At 47.5% G+C, this 15000-nt stretch overlaps 1 protein-coding gene across 2 annotated transcripts; it reads right to left on the bottom strand.

Moving 5' to 3' along the window:
- Positions 1–6444: 6444 nt before the first annotated feature.
- LOC121304569 lies at positions 6445–14484 on the bottom strand. Of its 2 annotated transcripts, none has more exons than XM_041235758.1 (2): positions 14058–14484; positions 6445–9584 (listed from the first exon to the last, which is right to left on the bottom strand). In XM_041235758.1, exon 2 carries the CDS (start codon positions 9277–9279, stop codon positions 7768–7770), a length of 1512 nt encoding a protein of 503 aa, XP_041091692.1. In that variant the 5' UTR covers positions 9280–9584; positions 14058–14484; the 3' UTR covers positions 6445–7767. The 2 variants fall into 2 exon arrangements, with proteins under 2 accessions (XP_041091692.1, XP_041091693.1); XM_041235759.1 differs by lacking the exon at positions 14058–14484 and adding an exon at positions 13592–13690.
- Positions 14485–15000: the final 516 nt, after the last annotated feature.

The following is a 15000-nucleotide window of genomic DNA, read 5'->3' as shown; positions in this document are numbered from 1 at the left end:
CTCTCTAACGACATTCTCCCCTCCTCTCAGTGAGTCCTAGACCCCTCTTCCCCCTCTAACACCAGCAACTAGCTTGCCAAGCCAGGACTCTAGTCTCGACCAGAGAGTAGATTAAGAGGGCTGTGCTGGAGCTCTCTCGCTCGTCTTTAATCAAGAGACACCGAGAGAGGGACTCTCAAAGCCCGGAGCTCTCCAGTCTCTCTCCCTCTCTCTCCTCTTCCTCTCCAGGTCTGTCTCTCTCTCTCTCTCTCTCCCGCTCTCAGGGTCTCTCTCTCCTCTCTTCATTGGTCTCAGTCTCCTCCCCTCGTCTCTCCCCTAACTCTCTCTCCAAAACTCTCTCTTGGCAGCAATCCTCTCCTGCTCTCTGAGCGAGCTCTCTCTCATGAAATCTCTCTCTCCTCTCTCTCCTTGACTCTAGCACTCTCTCTCTACTCAAAACTCTCCCTCTCTTAATTTTGTCTCTCCCCTCTCTGTGATCCCTCTTCTCTCCCCCTCTCTCTCAGAGCTCTCTCCTCTCTCTCTCTCTTCTCTCTCTCTCTCTCTCCTCTCTCTCTCTCCCTCTCTCTCCCCTCTCTCTCATTCTGTCTCTCTCTCTCTCTCTTCCCCCCTTCTCTCTCTCTCCCCCCCCTCTCTCTCTGTCAGTTTTCAGTAATCACTGGAGTAACGACATTACAAACCACAACAACAACAAAACAACAACCAGCAACTAGCTTGCCAAGCCAGGACTTAGTCTCGACCAGAGAGTAGATTAAGAGGGCTGTGCTGGAGCAGGGACGCAGCGTCTTTAATCAAGAGACACCGAGAGAGGGACACAACAAAGCAGACCGGAGCTGTCCAGTCCCGGTCCTGGAGGGCCATTCCGCTCCAGGTTTGACAGGTGAAATGAGATAGTGACCCGCTTCAGGGTCTGGATGGTGGGTTCATTGGTTCAGTTAAACCCCTCGTCTAATTTTAACTCACAATGAAACCAAAACTCTGTGCTTGGCAGCAATCCAGGAACCTGCTTATGAGCGAGCGGGTGGGGGTGTTTCATGAAATTCTAAATCAAACAGTCACCTTGACTGGAACTAGCACAGTGCAATTAACTTCTTACAAAACAAAACAAAACAAAGATGAGAAAGCTATTTTAATTTTGTCACTAGATTCTGTGATCATCCTCTTCCCACCCCCCTGTCCGGCAGCACGTACCGTCCTGCAGGCGAAACGTTCTGCTTTGTGAGGCTGAGTGTTCAAAATGACACGACAGAGGGGTGGCTGATCATTGCCTCAGCTGTGTTTTTAACTCATTTTGTTTTTCGTAACTCAAGGCTTATCGGATCAGGCTTGCACATCATCAGACCCTTTCCCGCTGTGTGAGAGAGAGCGAGCGTGTTCGTCTGCATCTCCATTTCTCAAAGCAACGTTCCACCTTTCACAGCGTTCAGAAACAACACAACTGTGTGAGGTTTTTTAAGCGGAACCCTCCACGATGATCATTTCAAGTAGTTGATCAAATTGTAACAAGAAATAATAACAAAAACAACAACAAACAGAACTTAATAAATGTGCTGTGAACTGTTACAAAAGTTTAAGATAAATTAAACTTGCACAAAAAGAAAAACACCATTTTAAAAAGAACGTCTACAGAGCACCCTGTTCGGTGGCTTCAGCAGTGTGATAAGCTGCTGGCCGAGTCCAGGCTGTGAATGGTGTTGACCACAGGGAGTACGAAGAACGGCGGACAGCAGCACCGTCGATATCAGTTCAGCACAGAGCTCCGCTCCGAGTATCTCCCAGGAAAAGACTTTGAATCACCTGGGTTTGTGCTGCTAAACTAACAGTAAAAAAACCCCAGAGGCTTTCATTCTGTTATTAGCAGCGATTAGAAGAGTCTCCTTCAGCAACATGACTAGGTAACCCATTCCATCCCCTCCCCACTCTCTGTGTGAAGAAGAGTCTCCTTCAGCAACATGACTAGGTAACCCATTCCATCCCCTCCCCACTCTCTGTGTGAAGAAGAGTCTCCTTCAGCATCATGACTAGGTAACCCATTCCATCCCCTCTCCACTCTCTGTGTGAAGAAGAGTCTCCTTCAGCAACATGACTAGGTAACCCATTCCATCCCCTCACCACTCTCTGTGTGAAGAAGAGTCTCCTTCAGCAACATGACTAGGTAACCCATTCCATCCCCTCACCACTCTCTGTGTGAAGAAGAGTCTCCTTCAGCAACATGACTAGGTAACCCATTCCATCCCCTCACCACTCTCTGTGTGAAGAAGAGTCTCCTTCAGCAACATGACTAGGTAACCCATTCCATCCCCTCACCACTCTCTGTGTGAAGAAGAGTCTCCTTCAGCAACATGACTAGGTAACCCATTCCATCCCCTCACCACTCTCTGTGTGAAGAAGAGTCTCCTTCAGCAACATGACTAGGTAACCCATTCCATCCCCTCACCACTCTCTGTGTGAAGAAGAGTCTCCTTCAGCAACATGACTAGGTAACCCATTCCATCCCCTCCCCACTCTCTGTGTGAAGAAGAGTCTCCTTCAGCAACATGACTAGGTAACCCATTCCATCCCCTCACCACTCTCTGTGTGAAGAAGAGTCTCCTTCAGCAACATGACTAGGTAACCCATTCCATCCCCTCACCACTCTCTGTGTGAAGAAGAGTCTCCTTCAGCAACATGACTAGGTAACCCATTCCATCCCCTCACCACTCTCTGTGTGAAGAAGAGTCTCCTTCAGCAACATGACTAGGTAACCCATTCCATCCCCTCACCACTCTCTGTGTGAAGAAGAGTCTCCTTCAGCAACATGACTAGGTAACCCATTCCATCCCCTCACCACTCTCTGTGTGAAGAAGAGTCTCCTTCAGCAACATGACTAGCTAACCCATTCCACCCCCTCACCACTCTCTGTGTGAAGAAGAGTCTCCTTCAGCAACATGACTAGATAACCCATTCCATCCCCTCACCACTCTCTGTGTGAAGAAGAGTCTCCTTCAGCAACATGACTAGGTAACCCATTCCACCCCGTCCCCACTCTCTGTGTGAAGAAGAGTCTTGTGGGTGCTGTTGCTTCAATATTATTATTTTAAAATCTGCCTTTGAGCTTGTCTTGGGTATCCAGGACTGGCTTGCTCACTGAAATCATGTGACTCGGTGACTTTTCAACTCTGCTAGCTCCGCCTACTATATACAGACAGACAGAGTGGGCAGGGCTGGCAGAGTTGAAAGGTCACACTCACGTGATTTGAGCGAGGAAGGCAGTTCAGTCCAGTTTGAGACATGTTGATGTTCCAAAACGAGAAACAAAACAGTTTTTGAACGGAGTTCTAAAATCAACAAACGTTTGACCTCTTCCAAAAATCAATTAAAGAGCCGAGTGAAGACTTTGAAAATAAGAGCTCTGCACTTTAAAATCTACAAAAAAAACGCAATGCCTAAATATAGCTGCTTTCGCAAGGTAAAAGCAAAGCCTATAATTAAGCTAATAATTAAGCTAAGCTGGTACACTGAAGCCCAATCCTTTGTGCTTTCTATTCTCACACACTCACACACACACGCGCGCGCACACGCACACACCCAGTGTCAGGAAGTTCATTTGTCCCAATGCCAGGGTTTTTTTGAGTAAAGGGATGGGCCTAACATAATATTTGTTTTTTTAACTTTTTTTCTTACCGCTATCAGTGTTTCCTCGTTCCTGTTTTCATGTTTTACCAAGTTGTCCTCACTGAGCTAATTCCAGTCCCTGTTCTGTAAGAGCCTCCTTTTCTCTTTCTCTGCTGCACCAACACAGAGCAGTAGGAGGCTGTTCAGAGAATATAAGAGCCTCCCTTTCTCTTTCTCTGCGCCAGCGGTACAGAGGGAGGCTGTTCACAGAGTAAGAGCCTCTCACTAATCCAGGGGTGAGAACAGTGACTCTGGTATGATTGCTGGGCTCCGCAGCTCCAGCTGAAGCCCTTTGCATTCTGGAAGGGGGGGGGGGGGTTCGCAGAAGGAATTCAAACCCAACAAAAGGTTTTCCCGTCCGGCTTTACTTCATGTGCAGCGCCAGTGTGTTTACAAGACTGGCTTTGTAGCAGCCACCCCTCCTCCTCCTCCTCCTCTCTCTCCTCCCTCCTTCTCGTTGACCTACTTTCCTGACCTGTTTTTTGGAATTTGTGCCTGTGCTGTAATCGGATTGCAACCAGCAGCCCTGTATCTGCCTGGCTGGCTGGCTGGCTGCCTCTATCAGCAGTGTCACTCAGTACAGTGCAGTTTCTCAGGGCATGATACAGCGTTTGGGAGTGTGGGAGGGGTTATGAGAACCGATTTTTCTTATTAAAAGAAAGTAGCTTCACGCGATTTCATTTCTTTGTTTTCCCTTTTTATTTGGTAGTGCAGTTATTGAGTGAGGGTGTGTGTCTATGTGACCATAGCCTGTCCATTTTATTCTCACTAATTAAGCTGAGCCTGGTTTTAAATGACGGTCAGTCTGCTGTTTAGCATTAAAGGTGAAAGCAAGAGTAAACAGCGGCTTGAAACCTGGTCCCAGGAGAGTGGGAGACCTAGTTTGAGATTACACCCCAAGTCTCCCTGCCTGGTGTGCCTCGCAGTGCCCTGAAATCTACAGTCTCCTGAAACCAAGTTCCAAGCTGCAAAGTCTGTAGACAGACGTTCCATCCTCGGGAACTCAAAGTCAGGCAAGACTTGGTAGCTGTTTTTATGAAAGCGCTGTTTTTTGTTTTCTTCGTCGCTGTAGAGGGGGTGGGTGAGTTCACAGGGGCGCACGGGCCAGCATGCACTCCCTGGATCGTGAGCAGGCCAGGGAGGTCAGTAGAGTGAGGATCCATGTGATGCAATCCGAGTGGGGCTGTAGAAATTCAGAGTGCTTCAGACAGCCAGTGCAGAGCCCTGCTGCTGTCCTGGGGCGTGCCTGGGGATCAGTCTGCGTTTCAGGATCCGAAGACGTTTCTCCATGCTGGTCAGAGCGGAAGGGTTGCGTCCTCTCACACACGGGACGCTCGTATTAATCTAGTCTGCTCTTTCATCTTTAAAACTGATCTGTCACAGAACACCCTGGAAAGTTGAATGCGTTGCTTTACCTGCGCTGTGTCCCTGTCTGCATGGGAGCGTTTATATATTTTCAAAACATCTCATTTTTAATCACACGTCACGGCTCCCAAATCAATAGGGAACACACTTCTCTCTGACTCGGGATCTCAGTGTACCCAGATCCCATCTCCTTCCCAATCTGGGAAGAGAAAGCCAGAATTCCCTGGAAGACAGACTCTCTCTCTCCTGGCGAATGTTCGCAGGTTGGCTTTGAGCTTGTCTGGGGAGTCCTGAGCCTCCCTCGTTCTGTTTATATCAGTCTCGACTCTGCTAGCCCCACTCTAGTTGAAAAGCTGATTGGAACAGAATGCACATGTTCATTAGAGAAAGCTGCTTAAAATGTGAAGCTGCTGGCTCAGTAATGAAATGAAAAGACGCAGGCACGTTCCTATTGTAAGAAATCCAAACTTTAATATTGTTTTTTTTTATCATCATCACCTTCAGTATTCGTGTCCAAGTCTTTTCAAAGCGTTTCAATGTCTCTCAACACCACAATTACAAGGATCAACAAAAACAACAATACAAAATTACAAAAACACAACACACATTTACACAATGAGGGCAATATCACCGTAAACAAAGAAAGACAAACCCGAACTAAATGACACAACACCACAACAACACGAACCCTTTCCGCTGGGCTGTGCAGCTCCATTGTGTTTGCAGTGCTGTGGTCAGTAGCAGACAGGCAGGCAGTGCGCTGGCAGGACCGCTGGGCTGTGCAGCTCCATTGTGTTTGCAGTGCTGTGGTCAGTAGCAGACAGGCAGGCAGTGCGCTGGCAGGACCGCTGGGCTGTGCAGCTCCATTGTGTTTGCAGTGCTGTGGTCAGTAGCAGACAGGCAGGCAGGGCGCTGGCAGGACCGCTGGGCTGTGCAGCTCCATTGTGTTTGCAGTGCTGTGGTCAGTAGCAGACAGGCAGGCAGGCAGGACCGCTGGGCTGTGCAGCTCCATTGTGTTTGCAGTGCTGTGGTCAGCAGACAGGCAGGCAGTGCGGGCAGGACCGCTGTGTGCAGCTCCATTGTGTTTGCAGTGCTGTGGTCAGTAGCAGACAGGCAGGCAGGGCGCTGGCAGGACCGCTGGGCTGTGCAGCTCCATTGTGTTTGCAGTGCTGTGGTCAGTAGCAGACAGGCAGGCAGTGCGCTGGCAGGACCGCTGGGCTGTGCAGCTCCATTGTGTTTGCAGTGCTGTGGTCAGTAGCAGACAGGCAGGCAGGGTGCTGGCAGGACCGCTGGGCTGTGCAGCTCCATTGTGTTTGCAGTGCTGTGGTCAGTAGCAGACAGGCAGGCAGGGCGCTGGCAGGACCGCTGGGCTGTGCAGCTCCATTGTGTTTGCAGTGCTGTGGTCAGTAGCAGACAGGCAGGCAGTGCGCTGGCAGGACCGCTGGGCTGTGCAGCTCCATTGTGTTTGCAGTGCTGTGGTCAGTAGCAGACAGGCAGGCAGGGCTGGTAACGCTCTGCTGATGGCTCTGCTAGCTGGGGTTTCTATCAGAGTGATACTCTGGGGTAGGAATGGGATTTTTATTAATTCAGATTGTAAACCAGGGTTTTGCGAATCCTGTAAATACAGACTAGACCCAGGATCAAGTCAATTATGTTTTTATTTCAGGCTTTCAGATCCCTGTTTTTAGGACTGAAGTGTTTTCGTCCTGTTTGAGCGGTTTTGCCTCTTATTTGCCGTTGATTTTTATAATGTTATTTCCCGCAGCCTTGTCCTGCCAGGACCCCCTTTGTAAAGGAGATGTCTGTCTCAGGGGCTCTATCCTGGTCCAATAAACACACCTGAAAGGTGAACTGAAGTGAGCTTCTCGATTTGGGTTGACTGCTTTAGAAAGAGAAAGGGAGGCTCTTAGAAACAAGCAGACCCTAAAACCTGTGTCTATAAATATAGCGTTTGTGTCTCTCCCAACCAGTAATATCCCTCCTTTAGGAAAAAGCACAGGGTTTGATGAAGCTGTTACACTAGTGGTAAAATATATTTTATTTGCCTCATTCAGTAGTTTCAGTTTTATTCGCCCTGCCCAACACGCGATGGTTGCTAAGCGCTCATTCCCAGCAGCAGCATAACAGAATGTTCTGGAACAGGGAGTCGTCAAAACCCACAGGGGGAGGGAATGGACTCAATATTAAAGAACTTCAAAACGGAAACAAAATGATCAGAAACCCTAGAAACAGCCAGCAGTGCCCCACTTCAAGAACTGGCTCTCGTAGTGCACAGCTCCCTAGCCTGCTCCAATCCCTCGACACCGCGCCACTTTCTGAAGGGGTCTGCCTGGCGACTGAAACACCAGTTAAACAGCACGGCAGTCTCAACACACAACGCCCCCCGTTCACTCATCTCCCGTTATCTTATTTAAAATATATATATATCACATTCAAATTTACAATCCAAGTGCTTGTAAAAAAAAAATAAAATAATAAAAAAACATTTTAGGAGGCATGGTGGGTGGGGCGGTGAATGGAACTAGTTTCTTTGGTCGAGAAAACGTTCTTGCAATGTAAAAGCCAGCTTGGCGTGAGTCTTGTTAGCTTCATATGACTAGTTCCAAACCTGTCTAAGAAAGTACGTTTCCCTTCCCTTTTTCCCCCCATCCCTCATCCCCTAGTCCTTCTACGCCCTGCAGCAGAGAAAATTCTCAAGTGCTGTGCAGGCTCCACCTCGACCTCACCAGGGGTGCTTAGAGTCTTTAGAATCTAGTCGCGCCTTTTAATGGCCCACCTTTCCGACTCCCCTTCTCGCGGTTTGCAGGACCCGACTGCCGTCTGGTAGGCCTCTTCCTCGCTGCGGTCGTCCCTCTCGCTGCCCGCTTGCTGGTTGCCGTGAGAGAGCACTAGGTAGGGGTGCTGTGGCAGGACGGGAGCCTCTAAGCTACTGCCGAGCGCCCGGTACTTTAGTCGCAGTTTGTGGGGCAAGGCGGTCGCTTTGATCTCCGTCTGGGAGTCGGTTTGGGGGAATGGGGACAGAGGTGGGGCGGACAGGCAGTGGTAGCCTCTGATCTCTGGACAGGAGGCCGGGGAGTCTTCGTCGGTGGATGCGTCTTTATCGGAGCTCTTGGGACTGCCCTTGCTGGAGGAGGAGGAGGATGGACAATCTTTAGCGGAGGCTTTGTGGAAGTAGCCGTGCCTCCTGTCCGCGTAGCTGTGGGACGGGGGGCTGGGGTAGGGGTGCTCAAAAGCTGTGCAGCTGGGTTTCAAGAAGTCCGCCGCGTAGGGTGGCGCCGGGGACTGGCGACTGTAGGTCTCCTGCCCTGCCAGACTTGAAGGTTCGTAGGGAAGAGGAGATGCAGGGGCTAGGATTTGGGGCTGGGGAGCTGGGTACAGGTAGCCGGACAGAGCCTGGCTTGTGCCGAGCTCTTCCAGGGAGGCTGGGTGCTGCTGCTGTTGCTCTGGGTCTTGTGGAGGCTCCACTGGGTAAGAGCTGCCGTTGTTTCTGTAGAGGATCACGCCCCTGTGGGGGGGCGTTGGCCTGTGATGGAAAGCCGTTCCCACTTCGTGGCGGTGGGATGAACTCCGGAACATCACCGCAGGGTTCTCCTGCTCCGAGGAGGAGGAGGAGGAGGGGGAGTAGGGGGAGGAGGAGGGGGAAGGGGAAAGGTCCAAGTGGGATGGTTTCAGGTCGTAGTTCATAGGTTCGGGGCTGCCCCTGCAAGAACTGTCGGACATGTCGGAGAGGGAGCCGCGGGGCGAGTACTTTGCCAGAGGGGTGTGCCCCCCGCCCTGGCTCGACTGCTCAGCCTCGGAGGAATCGGACTGGAGCGCGACCTGGGAGCCGCTGGAGCAGCCTCTGGAAGCGAAGTAGCGGTTGACGGAGCAGGCGCTCAGCTGCTGGCTCTTCTCCACGTAGGAGGAGGTGCTGATCAGCCCGAAGCGCAGCTTGAGCTGCAGCAGCTCGGTCTTGAGGCCCACGTTCTCCTCGTTCAAGGCCAGCACGCGCTTCTCCAGGACCGCGTCGTTGAGGCGGCGCTTCTCCCGCGAGCGCTTGGCGGCTTCGTTGTTCTTGTGCCTCTTCTCCCAGTAGGAGGCGTCTTTCTTCTCGTCCGAGATGAACTCCCGTTTGCGCCGGCAGCTCGTGCTGGGTTTGGGTTTGAGGAGCCCGGAAGGGGGCGGGGATCCGAGCCTTTCTTCATAGTAACTGTCGGCAATGCTCATGGCAGGAGAGTGCAGGCTTTCCATTGTCCAGTCAGGCTGAGCCGATGACTCACGCATGGCATTGAGCCCTAAAAGAGGAGAGAAGCTGTTTTCCAGCAATCTGCAGTCGCAATGGTTTCCTGTAGAATTGTCCAAGATCAAGTGCCGAGGTTTGCCAGGGACATCAGAAAGCGATGATGTTCCACAAAGTTAGTCCTCATTTATGTAGCGTTGGATTTGTTCAATGCTGTGTTCTCAAAGACAGGCTCAACGGGTTTTGTTTGTCTTGGTCTGTGTGTATTTAGCAGGTGGATTTGAAAAATAGTTCCCGAAGTTCTAGTCTGTGCCAGAACTTCTTCCAAAAGACAGCCAACAGGAACGATCTAAGAACATAATGAGAGGGGATGTTTAATTCTTTATTTTATCACCCAGGCTTACTGAACACGCAGCAATTTAGAAAAACTTAACATCAATGACAGACATTTCGATAAGAAGCCTTTCTTCAGCTGAAGACATTGAGAAAGACTTCTAGTGGAAACGTTTGCTGCTGACGAAGTTTCTTTCAGGAGTGATGGCTTTATGAAACAGAGAAAACAAAACAAAACAATTCATCCATTTTCATTCAAACTTCATTCCCCACGTGTCTTCTAAATATCTCACTGCTCACACTTTCAATTAAACAGATATTTGAATCTCATTAAAGAAGGACTTGGCTTCCCTTTGAGAAGGAGTTGTAAATCCAACACAGTACAGCAGTAAAAATAAAGTTAAAGCAGTCCCTGGATTCAGTTTGCAGTTTCGCTATATTATCGTGGTTTGCAGGGCAGGCGCCTCCTCTGAGCGTCAGTTACTCAGAGATGAACACGACATTTTTACTGTTTTGGTTTGGAGTTGCAGTTAGGAAGTCTGAGGGGTCAGTCGGTCGAACATTTTCATGGCACCTCGAAGGTCTGCCTCATTTCATCTGCAGGCCGAGGTTACAGTGGGTTTGGGAGCTCAATTATTTTGTTTAAGTTTGAAAGGTTAAGAAAATGTTGTTGTTGTTTTTTTTTTTTAAATGAAACTGTGCCAGGCCTACTGCCTTACCTATTGTGACTGAAAGGGACTTGCAGGAGGGAAGTGCGGCTTTTATAGAGCGCAATGAATGCACTAGCCAGCTCAAACACAGTTTGTAGTGCAATGTTGCTTTATTTATTTATTTTTTTAATTTGCCAGAGGAGAAAGAAACGCAGCGACACACGCCTGGCTTCAATCTGCGCACGCCTTTTCCGTTGTAACTTTATTCGACCCGTCCCACTGACCCACGAAGCAGTGTCGCTGCTGTGAATACCTCCCTTTGTGCCGCGGCGTGCAAGCGAAGTAGGTCACTGGAGCTCGAAGCAAGAAGAGGAGAAGTGGAGAGCGAGAGAGAGACGAGGGAGGCTTTACGAGCTTATTAAAAACTTAAAACTACAAAGCAGTGATGTGTAATTCAACGTGTCAGCATTACTCAGCCGCGTTCGTTCGACTTCATGAAGCAAAATGTGTTCCTTCTCTAAGGGGATGCATGCACAACTGCAGCTGTCGCATTCTCAAACAACCGAGACAGGATGAGAGAAACAGAAATCGTGGACGTTAAAAGGTGGACTCCACTGTGCTTCCCCGTGCTTTATTACACACTGCGATGCTTTTACTACAGAGAGCTCTTATCAGGCATGACTTCAATGGAGTGAGGTTGTCTCTTCAAACAGAGGAGAACGGGAACAAAACCAGACCGGAGCGTCAGGCTGCGAGCGACAGTGAACAGCACAACACAGCGCTGTTTTTTTTTTTTGTATTTGGAGTGCTGTGTCCTGCGTCTAATGAACCCTGATCTGAAAACCACCCGGTGCTATTCAATACTTTCTGCTGTGAAGGGATTCGAAGCCACAGGGAGAGAGGCAGCAGCTTGAATAGAGAGAAGGCAACGTTTCCAGAATATTTTAAGTTTTTTTTAATCATTCTCTGTTTTTTTTTATATATATACTGTGTTCTGGCGAGTGCAGAGCGGCTCGTCCATTGTAGTTGCCTGCTGTAGATATATGTAACGCCTTTGCTGTATGTAGTTAGCAAGTGATAGCGCCATCTAGTGCACAGCTGGTGTACTGCCAGCTAAACAAAAGGGAGCTTGATTCAAAGTGGATGCCTGCGAGATGGCTTCTCTAAAGACACTCAGAGGTGATCTGGCCTGTGTTAAACGCAGTATATGAGGGCTGAACTGAAGAGCTAAAGCAATATCGAAACAAAACAAAACAAAAAAAAAAAAAAAAACAGAATCCTGGAATCAACGTCGGGGATGCTGTATGCAAGTGAATGAATCCCGCCCGCCCACATGAAAGCATGTGCTACAGATTCGTTTGCATGTGATTAAACAAAGTATTTCTGTGTTAGTGTTAGTTCAATCAAACGCAAACAGACCCCCCCCCCCCCCCCCCCCCCCCCTTGTGATTTCCTTTCTTCTCTGGCGTCAGTCGGCTCGATGATTCATTTGACCTCGGTTAGGAGTGCTGGCACCCAGAACTCTGCTACAAACACAGGCCGGCACTCTGCTAAAACACATACTGGAGTTCCATCATCTAACCCTGCTCTTGAAAACACGCTTGCGTCTGGACTAGGCGCCTGTGCCAATAGCGGAGGTGGGGAGGTCGCCCTGCTGTCAAAAGATACAGAACATGGCTGTGCACACAGCTTCCAGCGAGGTTAATAGAAACACACAGATTACCGTTATGAACAGCCCAGGATTGACTTGGCATAAGTTATAGAGACAATCACGATCTCTATCAAGTATCACACCCGTATTGAAAAGGTGAACCGCTTATCTGATTGTGACCCTCGCCACAGTGAAATCTTTTTTTCATATAACCCAAGTTTTATGACGATACTCTTCAATGAGTGTTTATATTCTGCACATTTTTCCAGCTACTGCAAGTTATAGTGTGATCTCCCGGCCGCCGTCTTGCGACTCTGATTATAACGTGTGGAGGTCCTTAGCGTTTCATTATAGTCAGACTTCTGTTCTAGACTATTTGAAGATGCCAGCAAAACCCGCTCGATTTGCAGAGCTGAAAGCAGTTAGGACGTGCCTTGCATCCGCTTTTTTATTTTATAATCTTATGATCAAAACCAAAAAAAAAGCAAAAAACTTCCTATTCAGCAATCCAGACGGGAACTGACTGATTCAAGTTCCAATGTTATTGTTATTATTATTATTATTATTATTATTATTATTATTATTACACCCTGTAACAATTTTTTGGTTCCTGGGTAGTAAGTGTTATTTCCTAATTGCTGTATTTACAGTATAATCATAAATCTGGAAAAACTACTCACTTCTAAATCTTTTGTAGTCATTTTTGTATTACTTTAGTATAAATACATGTTAATTTGGATTCGTATGTTGTTTTTTTCGGACTTTATGTGAACGAAAAGACACACATTTGCCCGTTTTCCCATTGGAAATAGTGATATTTTGAAATATCACTGTCCTGGTCACAAAAGCAAAGTTTGTTGGGAATAATAGCCATTTTCTATACTTTTGAGGCATAAGCAATTAGGAAATAACACTTACTACCCAGGAACAAAAACTGTGTTACACAGTGTTATTATTAATTTTAATTTCAAGGATATGCGTAGCAGCGTACGTGGACTGAAACGCATTCAAATGAGTTTTAATGTTGTCATAACTGATCGGAACAGACAGACAGAAACTAAACTGACGTGTTATTAACATGGCCGTGCAAGGGCAACGCTTTACCCAAACTCGTAAAGACATGACAGCGCCTTCCCAAATGCACTGCCTGGCTGGCCGGTAACTGAATAAAGACGAGGGGTAACCTCGGCGAGGTCCCACTGCGAAGGAAGCCCGCTTCATCCCATCTCAGCCGCGGTGCTTCTTCAGAAAAGCACAGGGCGGATTCAGTTCTGCACAGCGGTTAGCAGGACACCCGGCGAGCATGCTGATTCAGGCAGCAGTGAGACTCGAGTTTAAATACCCCGTTGCACACGTCATTTAGAGGACGTGGGGGAATTTTGTGACGTGCATTCCCTCTATATATAGCACTTTGCTATAATTATTTAGGCTGGGATCAGTTACAAATGTATATTATAAATAATGAACAAGATACGGTAGTCAATCACAAACGGAATCATAACACGAAACAAGAAGGGTTTAGCAAAATATAAGGTCACCCGAGCAAGCACGCATATTTGTGATTTATATTTTTGCAAAATAAGTAATGGTATATCTCGTGTATATCGACACCACTCGTTTCACACTGGCGGAAAACATCGTGTATATCACCTTTAAAAAATCAATAATAATAATAATAATAATATTAATAATAATAATAATAATAATAATAATTCCACAAACTGCTTTCTTCGTCTTTCTGATGATGTCACCCCTCCTCTCTCCTAATAAGACGCGCTGCTCAGCGTGCACTGAACATTCCGACAGCGACGCGCAGAGCAAGTTCTGCATCTTCAAAATTACACAGCAACGCGATTCTCCAGATATACTGTCTGTGTGTCTGTGTGTGTGTGTGTGTGTGTGTGTGTGTGTCTGTGTGTGTGTGTGTGTGTGTGTATATACACACACACACACACACACACACACACACACACACACACACACACACACCTTGTTTTAGATGAAAGGAAAGACGCGTTTGGTGGAGAAAACTGCGCTTTTTTTCCGACCAGATTCCATTCATAAATATCCTCTCTGCACAGAGTAGCGTAGTGATGCATGCATTAAACATACATTACACACACACACACACACACACACACACACACAGAGAAAATAACATTAATCAAATAAACAGCACGCAACGTACCTGTTTTGCCAAAAGAAAAAAAAAAAAAAAAAATATGCGTTTTAATAAAATGAAGTCCACAGTTTTCTGCCCTCGCTGGTCTATTTCAAATCGGTTGTGTTTGTTTGTCTGATGCTGCGGAGCCTGAGTCCCGGTTCTGGCTCTGGTTCGGGGTGCGGTGGGGTGCAGTATTGTGTCTTGCGGTGCGCTCGTATCTTGTGTTTCACTCCGGAGACATTCACGCAGCGCTTCGTTCAGCGGGCAGCGCCACGGCTCTCTCGAATGTATGTTAGTAGGTCAGCGGGTGCATAACACCGCGCTTTGGTGCCTCGTCACGATTCGTCTTTCTCGGCTGCCCAGCCTCCCTTCTCCTCCTGTCCCAATGGCAGAGAGATCAGGATCCGGAGTGTGGAGGATGATTGGCGACGAGCGAAGGGAGGAACCGGGACCTGCGCCAAACGCATTACTCCTGGCTGGGAGAGACAGAGCACAGATACGCACAATGGAGAGAGAGAGAGACAGAGAGAGACAGAATTAATAGCGAGGGAGACATTTTTAGAAACAAGGCGACCGCAATCGTAGATGAAAAAAAGAAACAAATTAAAAAAATAATAATACTTTTGGTTCTTAAAATAACTAACATGAAACGCGATTGATAAATATATACATAAAAAACAGAACCAATTCAGCTATAATAATAATAATAATAATAATAATAATAATAATAATATAATAATATAATAATAATAATAATAAATAGCCTTCACAAATCACTAATGCAAAGGTCTTATTCTCTATATAAGGACCCGTTTTAGACTCTCGTTTTAAATATTTTTATTACATTTTTAAATAACACACACTCAATCTTATAATACAAACGTGGTCTCTAATGTATAACTTCCCAATTCCTTCGCGTAGAAATCTAAACCCACACCCCACACTATCACAGCTTCAGTAAATTGCA

This window comes from Polyodon spathula, chromosome 38, assembly GCF_017654505.1.
Source record: "Polyodon spathula isolate WHYD16114869_AA chromosome 38, ASM1765450v1, whole genome shotgun sequence".
Lineage (NCBI taxonomy): Eukaryota > Metazoa > Chordata > Actinopteri > Acipenseriformes > Polyodontidae > Polyodon > Polyodon spathula.
This window is presented reverse-complemented; position numbering and strand designations above follow the sequence as displayed.